At 37.2% G+C, this 12,594-nt stretch overlaps 1 protein-coding gene and 1 long non-coding RNA gene across 2 annotated transcripts in view; both read left to right on the forward strand.

The window, feature by feature from the left end:
• The window catches only part of LOC144971075 (scavenger receptor class B member 1-like), a 72,417-nt gene that overhangs the window by 21,267 nt on the left and 38,556 nt on the right, over positions 1-12,594 (forward strand). Inside the window, exon 2 of the mRNA XM_078911420.1 lies at positions 12,281-12,412. Within this exon, the coding sequence (XP_078767546.1) occupies positions 12,290-12,412 (123 nt within the window). The 5' untranslated portion in view covers positions 12,281-12,289. The remainder of the gene's footprint in view (positions 1-12,280; positions 12,413-12,594) is intronic.
• LOC144971074 (uncharacterized) lies at positions 329-4,660 on the forward strand. The gene is made up of 3 exons (XR_013645066.1): positions 329-542; positions 2,942-3,047; positions 4,372-4,660. It is a non-coding gene; the product is annotated as an uncharacterized LOC144971074 (long non-coding RNA).

Here is a 12,594-nt window from a genome sequence, read left to right on the forward strand (position 1 = left end):
AAATACAGAATATAGAACAGTAAAGTTGGTGCAATAAAATAAACAACATCACGTGACCATTTTAGAAGCACGTGGCAAAACACATGTTCCTGGCTTTGACAGCTCACCTTCCAATGTAAATTATAGAAAAAAATAACCATTAAAAAATGTCTGGTAGGTGGCAAAAGAAACACATATTCATAAATACTCGATCACGCGTCAAATAATATCTAAATATCCATTTTTTTATTAAACTAATGGTAAAATTTATCAAAAATTACTGTCGGTCTATTTTTAGACCACGGTCAAGATTATTCACCAAAATCAATGCGCTTGTGTGAACAAAACAAGAACTATTTGAAATCTGGTTTTCGGAATAATTTAGCCATATACAAAGAATTTAACTAAATAACAATTTTATTTGTACGTGTTTGTTTTTAACTGAATGTGTATTATCTACAATTTGAACGACAAAAACGGGAGACCTGTTTTGTGCGCAAACGTTGTCCGGCTGCTAAAGTTCCTAATCACCAGCAAAGAATGGGAGTCCAACTCATGCAAAGGTAAGATTCCAATTTCAGTGTTTGAGTTTGTAATTTGTATCGATTGGTTTTGAGAGCAGGAAACGATTTAGTTCAATGTTAATCCATAATAGCGTTCGGGTATTTAACTTTGGATGTCTCACCGGCATAATTTTAGAATGCGTTGTTTATTTGTTTTCATTTCACTTCGCAATTTGACTGTCACTGTCAGTGTCAGTCATTACAGTACAGCTTCACTCGGCGATTCTCACTTACAGAGTTTACGTTTCCTTCACTTATGTCTGCTTCATGCTCATTCAGTGAGTGATTCGAATACTGTGTGAGAGAAAACACTTTTCGTAATTTATGACATTTTATGGGTAACGTTTACAGTCTAGAACGTGTGTCAGTCATAACTTGACCGAAAAAGAAAACAGAAAGGAACAACAACAAAAAATAAAAATAAAAAAAAAGCAGAACACCCCCTCCTCAGTCGGTGGAATCTCAACAAAAGTTGTATTTTTTTAATCCTCATCTTTCGTGGTGCGAAGCTTTCATCGCTTGTCATATTTTATTGACTCTCGCTCTTTCCTAACCTGATAATAGATTTCAAAACAATCTTTAGGTCTTCATTCTCTCATGACTAGAACTGGAAAAGGAACAAGACAAAGGCAAAGGGTCTCTGCCACCGATTTTCAATATCTTGTGTTGTTTGAGGGATTTAAGTTGGTAGCCGTTTTTGCCACATAAGACTTTTTGTTATTTTTTTTGCTGAGAGTCGATGGGAGAAGGAATGGCAGAGAGGGAGGAAGGGGTGGTGAAAAAATGAGAATGTCTGGGAAAAGAAAATGTCCCGCTCAACCCCTTCTCGCATCTTTGATATTTGGCAGGTGTCAAGTGTCAAACTACATGTATGACGTTTTGGATCTTCCAAGCCTATTCGCCTTATTTGGTCGGTAGCTGTGTGAAAGAATACATATTTTATTGTAAAATGCAGGGAGTGCGGTCTAATATTGTCGTCATCGCTATGATTATTCCCAGACAGGGTCTGCCAATAACGAAAATTGGTTATTCCCAGACAGATAGAGGGAAAAAAAACCAATATTTTTGCATTTAAAAAAAAAAACAATTTTAAGAAATTCATGCTCAGAAACGGAACAAGGCCAAACAAAAAAGGAGAAAAGAATAGACTCGCTCAAAAACAAAAAAAAAATAAGAAAAAAAAAAAGGGGGGGGGGGGGGGGGGGGGGGGGGAATCGTGGGGTTTTGTTACAGTTTTATACACATCCCTGTTACCCTAGTTCAATCAATTTTGTGGGTAATGATCAGGAGGGGCCTGGTCCTACAACTCTTTACGGATTTACCTTGGATTGAAATTAAAACTAAACCTCTCTGATTACTTTAGATTACCTAATTTTATTTCATACGTTTTTTTATGAAGAAGAAGCATTTTAGGCTTTTGTAATTCATAGGAAACACCATGATATGTGAAATTATGTCTTATCTAAATTTTGCCTGAGGAATAATAAGCGAACAATTTTGAAAAGCTCTCTCTGTTGATCGAATTATCAAAAATTTTATTTGTGATCAGATATTTTTTTGACTTTAAAGTGAAATCTAGAGGCATTAAAACATATTCAATGTTTATTAGACTGTTCTTATGTGATCAGAAAGTTAAATACAGGAAATATTGATCAAATGAGTTCACCGGAAGGTAAATAAAAGCCCATTTTTTAAAAAGCTAATCGACATTGGTTATGTAATCTTGCCTTCATGATCATAAACCTCGGATAAAATTAGACCTGACCCAACGGTTTAAACAACCTTGTGGCATCTGAGTTCCAGGTTCATTATGTTTTCTAATGTTTTTATTGAATATAAGCAAACCGTTAAGAATTAGGTCATGTCTATATATTCAACATTGAATGGTATTTCTTCTTACATTGAAATAAGTGGTTCTTTAGAGTAATAAGGCTCATGGAACTGGAGTTTTTCCTGTTTCTGTAACATGAAGCAACAGACCTTAAATAGTGCTTGATATCTTTCTTTAAACAATAAATGGTATTTCATTTTACTTTGAAATAATGGGTCCTTTAGAGTCATAAGGCTCATGGAACTGGAGTTTTTCCTGTAACTGTAACATGAAGCGACAGACTGTAACAAGTGCTTCCTGAAATCTGAATAAGTTGCACATTTACATTTTACTTGTAGAGTTAGATCCAGTCATTCATTCAAACATTGGTATCTTAATTTCGAATTGTCATTTAATTATAAAGTTAAATAAATCCAATAATAATAATTGATAAAATAAGGTAATTATAACTTTTATTCATTGTTTGGTCCATATGAATTTTACTTTATGATTTTGTGTGAGATGATATTGCTTTTTATGGGACCATGGGAAAATGGTTTAGGATGCCATGCTTATCATTTTTTTTCAGATCTAAATAACATTACAACAAGAATGAGTCTCTGCATTCCTTTAATTGTTCTGGAAGCATTGGCCTGCCTATACCATGGAATTAATCAATTTATATTCAGGAAGAAGTATCATAATTATTATTATTATTATCATCATCATCATCATTGAGTCTTATCCTTCAAGATTATCAAAATGGCTTTCATATTACTGTATCTTATAGAATTCCTCATATATCATTATGGACCCTTCTTTGTTTTTTTTATTGGACTTAATGTTTTTCTTCTATATTCTATATTCTTCATAAAACCTCTCAGCTTTATTGACCTAATCTAGAGACTAGAGAGCGGTGATTAAGAGAACAGGACCATGTTTTGCTTTCGAGCGTTTCTTAATTTTAAAAGCAGCTTACTGTAGTTTGTAAAGATTTTTAAAAACTTTTTTCTAATGACAGTGTCTAATACACGTTAAAACCAATGCATCCCAATGTAATTTTTGGCAGTGATCTCTCCATTTTAATGGTATTGTCTCCTGTTTCTTTATAAAAATGCCCTGTGAGCTTGTTATACACTTGAAAGAAACATTTACATAGGGAAGTCAAGAAGAATATAGCAAAAGAAACCTGCTTCCTTGGTTATGAATAAGAAATTTAAAAAGAAATAGGCAATGACCTCTTTATCTTGTCTACCATTTAACTTTATAATTATTTTTTAAAGTTTATTATATCCTTTTCTATATTTATAATTTAATTTATCAGCAAGATAAGAGTACTGACTAATCCATCTATGTAGCTGATTTGTAATGGTAGTAGATGTTGATAGATGGGACCGTGTGATGTTGCAGAACATATTTTTAAAAATTGTATTGCATTGTTTCATTTATCAGCAACATCATATTAAATAATGCAGTGGCTTAATCACAAACTTTCTGCACTTCATATGCAAGACAGTGATGCTTTTGTGCTACATTTCTCGAAATATTCACAAAGTTTCTGTATTTTGTAAATAAGACCATGGCACTTTTGTCTTAACTGGTTAGTCGCAAATTCTGCCTTTGTATTCCATTTCTCGAATAAAATTCTTTTCTATTTATTCTATTTATTTGCAAAGTTTCTGCACTTTATAAACAAGAACATGATGCTTATGACTGGACAGGTTAATCGCAAATTCGTCCTTTGTGTTCCATTTCTCGAATCAAATTATATTAAATTCTATAAAATAATCATTTTAATGGCAAACTTTCTGCACTTGATAATTATATGCAAGACCATAATACTAAAGTCTACACAGGTTAATCGCATGTTCTGCCTAAGAAGTGCATTTCTTGAATCAGAACCTTTTTTAACCAAAGCTTTTGCTGAGGCTCTTACATCACAGATTTTTAAAAATGGAACTACACAGTTTCAGTAATAATTATCAATTTTTTTCTTTTTTTTTTCTTTCTCTTTCACAGGATGAGAATACAAGCATACCTTTAATGGAGAAACATCATATCTATATTTTTTTAATGATTTCAGTGTGAATAACATGAATATGAATGAAATGACAATAAATATGATACCAATTTATAATCTGTTTTTAATTTATTTGGATTTCACAAGTTGTGTTATGGCACTCAGATACAGCAGGACGGGTGAGACTGAGAACCAATCCTCACAATAGCACTAGAGGTCTTGTATATGCAAGATGTGATTTCCATTGATACAGTTTAAAGACTGTCCTGTTTTTATTCATTCTGGTGAACGCTGTAGGGTTTTTTGTTTGTTTCATGTTTTAAAAAAGATTCTTTGGGCTTTTTTCTTTCAATCTAAGTCTAAGACGATTGAATTCTGACTCAATGCAAATCAACTTTGTTCCAACTCCTCAACTTCAAATTACAATGAACTTGTGCGCCCTTCCTTCTCTGTTAACCTACAGGTTATTGGATATGTAACTTTAATACATATATGTAAGTCTACCACAATGATAAACTAGCAATTTATCTAAATATCTTGCAATCGTCTTTTGTAATAACTTTTCATTCTGGGTTACACATAAAAGTTAGCACTGCCGGGTTACAAAAGTACTTTGATGTTAAAAAGATCAGCATCCTGTCATCTTACTTATATATTGGCAGGTGTAAGACTTATTCATTTTGCAAGTCATCATCGTCACAGTTTCGCACCAATACGGAACCCACTCCACAGCATCTGGGGAGCAGACTCTTGGTCACGGTCAGTGCAGCTGAGCGCATCCTGGCATTCTCTAAGGATGTCTGCTCTGGGCACCCACATGTACACAAGCTACTCTCAGCCAGCCCCCACTTTTTCATGCTTCTAGTTGTTCTCACAAGTTTTACCTGTGCTCTGTTCAGTGTTACCAATTCATTCCTGGGGAGCTCAGTTCCGTAGGACAGTTCTTCTCTCAGATCTCCAACAGCTTCATTTGCATGATTGTTCCACTCTCTCAACGTGGAACGCCTGTATACAGCTGCATGGTCAGGGTTGATGCTTTCTTCCATCGTGAAGCTCTTTCTCGACTTCAGTCTACTTGTCATTGGGCTGTGCCTTGGGTGCCTTGGGTCCATTTTCTATTCATATTTCTGGGTTTTGGAATCAGTGGCTCTTTGAATGTAGGGTGCAATGGAGGACTGGAACTGCAGTCGGTTTCAAGTTACTCTAATGATCCGGCAGGTGTTATTTTGACATGGCAGGATCTTACTCAGACTGGTGAGACCTATTCGGCTGATGAATAGCAGAGGGCTACTATGGTTGTCCTGACTGTTTTCGGATCTGCTCCCCATGGCGTGTAAGTTTTTGCCTCTTTTCTTAGGAAGTTGTTTCTTGTGGCCACCTTTGCTTTTGTTTTCTTTGTGTTCTGAGAAAAGGACATTGTGCGGTCTACGGTAACACCGAAGTACATGGAAATGTGTTTTTATCCAATATGTTCCCATTCCAGATGTTCAGTTTCCTGTTTTCTTTAGGCTTGGCGGTTCTTTAAATGGAAAGCACACACTTGAGTTTTTCCTGGGTTGGCAAGTGAGTTCTTTAAATGTGGCCTCAGAGAGTGGCTCCAGGACATCCGTTAGTCTCTCCTCAATGGTCTTGAAATCAGAGGCCTGGGACACAAGACACAGATCATATAGAAACCCCTGTTGTTCTCAAAATGAGGTTGGTCGTTGGTATAAACGTTGAAAAGGATATGTGCAAGTACCGATCCTTGAGGGAGTCCGTTCTTTTGTGATCTGCTTTTCTTCCCATCCATTTCCCAAAAAAGTGACGGTTTGACATAAGGAATTTTATTATTGCAACTATTTTTGTGTTACGAGTTACCCTTGCAACCTTTAGGAGCAGTTTCCTATGATTTACTGTGTCATAGGCAGCTGCCAGGTCCACGAACACAGTTCATATAATTTGTTTGTTCTCGTAGAGATGACTGATCTTACCTCAATGGCGATAGGTCTGTATACTGATTTTGGAATGGGGTTGCCGACAGTTTTTGACATATCTGGAAGACACAAATGCAAGGTCTGGGTTGTAGCCTGTTCTCCAGCAAGCGCTTGGAAAGGATGCTTCATGCGTCATAGAAGAGTGTCAGATTATATTGGTCAGCCCATTCCTCAACAGTATCTCCATCTTTGTTGTTCTCATTGTATCCCCATTTGGTGCTGTGGCAGTTAAAGTCACCTATCACAATCATTGGTTTCTCACTAATGGTGGATGTAACTGGCCACTTGAATGGCGTTGGTGGAGGTTTGTTGACAGTAATATCACATTGAAGTGTCTGCTTTCAATTCTGAGAATTTCCACCTCACTTACTGTCATGTCCTGGTTGTATGTCACTATTGTTTTGTCTTTGACTTTGACGTAGTTAACGCTACCGTGAATGTTGCTTTCATGTTGTTTGACTAAATGCATGCCAGGGATGTTTAGTGCCACGGTCTTGTGCGTCTCTTGTAGTTGTAGACAGTACAGAGTTGCGTCGCTGGATTACTACAACACACACAACACCAACATTTTGCAAGTATCTTAAACACTTTTTTTTAATCATTAATAAACGGTGATACTGACAACAACAATAATAATTGTTATTGTTATTATTATTATATTATTATTATTATTATTAATATTATTATTATTATTATTAGTAATAGTAATAGTAGTAGTAGTAGAGGTCTTGTAGTAGAATATTTATACAGCGCATGATGAGATGATTCAACACTTTGGCTCGAGAACCCTATCCTGGCTATTGGACCTCTTCAATGTATGCGCAAGGACAAACAGGCTGCCAAGTGCATGGAGGAAAGCAAGAGTAGTCGCCCTACTAAAACCGGGGAAAGACCCAAAATCCAAGAAAAGCTATCGCCCAATCTCCCTCCTGTGCATCACATACAAGCTATTTGAGCGAATGGTTATGTCCCGCATGTCACCCAGCCTAGACGAACAACTGTCTCCAGACCAGGCTGGATTCCGACCAGGACGGTCAACATGTGGTCAACTTCTTAACCTTACACAATTCATAGAAGATGGGTTTGAGACAAAACAGGTCACTGGCACAGTCTTCGTCGATCTCACTGCAGCCAATGACACAGTGAATCACAAGATCCTACTACTCAAAGTGGCTAAAATGATAAAGAATAAGACTATTGTAAATATCATCCAGTCACTTCTCGAAAACAGGCGCTTCTTTGTTGAAATGGATGGCCGGAAGAGCAGGTGGCGCACCCAGAAGAATGGTCTTCCCCAAGGATCAGTGCTGGCTCCAACACTTTTCAACATATATACAAATGATCAGCCGGAGTTCCCAAATATCCGCCGATTCATATATGCTGATGACCTATGCCTCGCAACACAGGATGTGTCCTTCCAACCAATCGAGAGCAGACTGACAAATGCCCTAGACACCCTTACAAAGTACTACACTAAAACTCGCTGAACGCCAACCCAGGGAAAACACAAGTGTGTGCATTTCACCTCAACAACCACCAAGCCCACAAAAAACTTAACATCAAGTGGAATGGCCAGACATTAGAGTACAACTACCACCCAGTGTACCTCGGAGTGACGCTTGATCGGACTCTGTCCTTCAGAGAACACGTGAGGAAGACCAAGGCAAAAGTGTCCACGCGTAATGCCCTCCTTGGAAAGCTGGCAAACATGAACTGGGGAACTGACCCTAAAACTCTAAGGACCACAGCATTGGCCCTCAGCTACTCAACTGCGGAGTACTGCTCAGCTGTATGGGCCCGATCATGCCATGCCTCCAAGCTAGACCCCGAGCTCAACAACGCCTGCCGGATCGTAACGGGCCAGCTGAGAGCAACACCATTACCACTGGTCTACCGTGCAGCAGTCACGTTTGATGTCAAATGTCCGGTCACGTGATGTTGTTTATTTTATTGCACCAACTTTACTGAGTTAAAGGCATAACAACTATATTATAGCATCTGGTGAATCCATGAAATCAACTCTATTCTTTACATAGACTTTCACAAAGTAGTTTTTTTTACAGCGTTGGGCAGCTACTGGTTTTGTCACACGAGCATGACATAGACATGGAAAAGGTTCTAAGCTATCCACTGAGTCCAACTCCATGGTCCTTGGCCTCGCCCGATGGCTTACCACTCAAGACAAATAAAGCACAGCTCTTAAGTGTCATTAAAAAACAGGAGTTTCTTGTCACGGAAGACCTCTCAAAGATGCAAGGCACAGTTCATGTCATAGACGGAATGGCTTTTTTTCATAGTCTTACAGATATACCTAGCACATTTGGAGAACTCCCAAAGAAATTTTTACACACTTTACCCCAGAGAACACCAGTACATTTTATTACAGACACATACAAATCAGACTCTATAAAGAGCAGTGAATGAGACAGAAGGGGCGAACAAATGACTCCTTCCCTCTTAAAGGACCTGCCATGAAAATACCATCGAACTGGAAAGCATTTTTGGCTAGTGATGCAAATAAGAAGACACTGACCAATTTTCTTCTCTCGGAAATTCAAAAGGATCTTTATGCCCCCGACTTAGACAGAGAAATTTTTTATGTATGTGAAAATAGGTGCGAATTTATCACAAGTGAAGATGGAAGATCAGTGATTTCAAGACCAATTCAAGATCTGTTTTCTTCACAAGAGGAAGCAGATACTCGAATAATTCTCCATTGTTCATCTATTTCAAATCAGGACGCTATAAAAAGAATAATTATCAAATCCCCTGATACAGACATCTTTCTCCTCCTTCAGTCATTTGCTGACAAGATTAATAAAACTCTCATTTTTGACACTGGAACACGAAACAATCGACGCCAAATAGATATGTCAAGTCTAGCATCATCGATGTCTTCATGTTTAAGAGAAGCAATTCTTGGCCTCCACGCTTTTACTGGCTGTGACACAACAAGCTGTTTTGCAGGAAAGGGAAAAGTAAGGCCACTGAAAACTCTTATGAAGGATCAGTCTCTAATCGATGTCTTTGCCAGGCTTGGAACAGCACAAGAAGTATGCCCAACTGACCAGTCTAAATTGGAAGCTTTTGTGTGCACTCTATATGGAAAAGACACAACTCTGTTGATAAGCTCAGATATAATAAAGTAAAGCAGAGTTTTAAGGGCAAAAAGAGCATTCTTTCTAGTTCAGATGGTGTTGATCTTTCACAAATGCCACCCTGCAATCAAGTTCTCCAATTGCACATGAAAAGAGCCAACTACCAAACCCTGGTGTGGAGGAACTCGCTTGTCCAATTCTTCGATCTGCCTGACCCAACGGAAAATGGCTGGAGAGTTTCACCATCTGGAGGACTAGCGATTCAATGGTTTGCAGAGGACTTTTTGCCAAGAGATTTGCAAGACATTTTGTCAGAAATTGATGATGGTCAGGATGTCTTGGAAGATGACAGTGAAAGGATGCCATCAGATACTGATTCTTCTCCAAGTGATGAAGATTCTTCAGATACAGACGAAGATCAATAACTGAAAACGTGCTTAAAGTAAGGAATGTATGATAACTGAATATCCTGTGCCATTCACCTTATAATTTGTTTATTGATCCATAGGATACCATGTCATATGACAACTATTTAATGATTGTTTAATGTGTATGATACGTCAAATTATAATCTCAATACAAATAATGTAAATAGTCGATTTCAACTAAATGTACCCACTAAACAGTCAATCGCAGACGGACTTTAAAATGGAGGTGCCGCCTTTTATATAACCTTCACTTAGTTGAAAAGGGCGTTAAACTTAAAACTTTTTTTTTTTGAAAAAGGAAATGAAAGAACGTCTAATATAAGAAAGTATATCTGGTGGAAATGTCTTTTGAGAAAATGGGCATTTTCTTTCATATTTCACTATATAATTCATATAAATTTATCACTTCAGATTGCAATCATGCCTAAATTAAGCACGATACTGCCGTGAAAGTCTTTATGCATAAAAATATATCGATTACAAACTCAATTTTGCTTGTTTAAAAAAATAGTTGATTTTTGCACTAAATGACCTTTCAGGGGCAATAACTTTATACAACCATAACAAGTGGATTTTTATACCTTAAGAACTGCTATATCAGGAAAACATAGTGACAAATTTCCCCCAGGGGGGATGGGGGGGGGGGGATGGGGGGTGCTGGTGGCCCAAAGACTATAACAACCATAGGAAAATCGCCACATTAGTTCCGATACACTGAAAAAAATTTATCATTCTGTCTTCCTTTGTCTATTAAAAATACTTGTTATAGTTATCAAGATTTAACACTGTGTTGCAGATTTCGTTTAGCGCCCCCCCCCCCCCCCCCTTCCAAAAAAAAAAAGTATAGCAAGAACTTATTGCTTTGTGTGAAGTTGAACAAAGAAAACAAGTTATTTTTTGAAAATGGCCGGTACGGAGAGAGTGAAAAGAGATCACTGTCCAGACCAAACAACATTATGACAATATGAATAACATTAACAAATCAAACAGATCACTGACCCTTACGAGTCATTGTGTTGGCAATAAAATGGGGAAATCCATTTCCCATGTCCTTGAATTTTGTTCTTACCCCCCCCCCGCATTTGGTCCTATAGGTCTCTGGTTATGGCAGTACAAAGTTGAATCCCTGGAATAGGTTCTTTACTCACATGCTCTCGGCGTACTTATTTGTAATATGATAATAATAATAATAATAATAATAATAATAATAATAATAAATTGAGTTTTATAGAGCGCGAGATCCACTAAACGTGCTTAAAGCCCTGGTGAACAGCAACACTTTACATGTCGGACGGGACATGACGCCTGATAGGCGATATTACGTTTTTACCCCGCCTTATACGCGTCTTGTATCATCTTACATGTTAAATTTTACTGTTGGTTTGGGACTCCGTGTAATTTGATGGATATTGAGCTTTTTAAAAAATATAGAGTGCAATATCCACTAAACGTTCTCAAAGTCCTTTACAAGGGGCCCCTAGCCAACAGCAACACTTAACATGTAAGACGAGACATTACGCCCGCTACGCGATATCACAATACCATAAGAGAATGTGAGTAAAGAGTCTTCGAACCTAGGACCTTCTGATCCGAAGTCGAGTGTTATACCACAAGACCAAATAGCCTCATATTGGAAACAACACAAGCTCATATTGAAGGCCAATATGAAAACCGCGGATACTTTCATTGCTACTGATTTCATAGTCAAGATGGTTTAAAGTGTGGTAATTTCTAGATAAGTGACATATAACTTAAAAAGAAATACTTCCCCGCCGTTAAAGGGCTGAAGCAATACCAACTAATATGCGACCAATCGTTTCTGTATGGTGTTATGTTGAAGAGAACATGATGTTGCAATTTGGATTCCAAGTCGAAATTGTAAAATTTGATTGAAATTAATCACTTTCGTCAGCAAGAATTAAATTGAATTCCAAAATGCGGCCAACCGCCATCCTTTCGTTTTAATATAATATATATAATATATAAACTTTTTTCTCTCTGATCATTGAGGGGGTGGGGGGGGGGGGGGGGGGGGGGGGGGGGCGTGAGAAGAAAAAAAAACAACAACAAACAATGAATGAAAACGACAACATCGACAATCCATTTGGCTTGCATAAGAGCTCACGGGCAGTGGGTCAAAGTCAATGAAGATAAATTTAACCATAGCCGATAACGTCTAGACTACAGTATATTTATGGTGTGGTTAGAATTAAAGGATGGTCTGGTTTGATTAGTTATATGATAATATAATATTATATGTATGTATATCGATGTGACATTATTCTCCATTGATTATCAATAGCAATATTTGTTGATATTTTTGTTTTGTTGGAGTTTATTTTTTTGTGGGTGTGTTGTTTTTTTTTAACGGACCCATTTTCCCTGTTCTTTTTACTCCATTCAATTTAGAGAGGAATAATGAAAACAAAGAATAAGGTGGTTATTGCCAGCATTCTGTTCACAGCAGGAGTGCTTCTTGTTGTGTTTGGGATTGTTTTCAAAATGATTCTAGATTACGTCGTGGACAAAATTCTTCATGAGGTAAGTTTTGTTAATGTCTATATTTTAATTTTTTTATATTTTTGTAATTTGTGTGTTTATATTTGACATATCGTGTCGTTTCCTATCGTTGAAGAGCTCAATATGATTTTAAAATATTTAACTGCTATTTGTAACTTTCCTGCGTAGATAACATTTTAAAAAGTTAAACAGCCAACATTCAT

Source organism: Berghia stephanieae, chromosome 4 (assembly GCF_034508935.2).
Source record: "Berghia stephanieae isolate SIO BIC M18660-M18661 chromosome 4, UCSD_Bste_1.3, whole genome shotgun sequence".
Classification (NCBI taxonomy): Eukaryota; Metazoa; Mollusca; class Gastropoda; order Nudibranchia; family Aeolidiidae; genus Berghia; species Berghia stephanieae.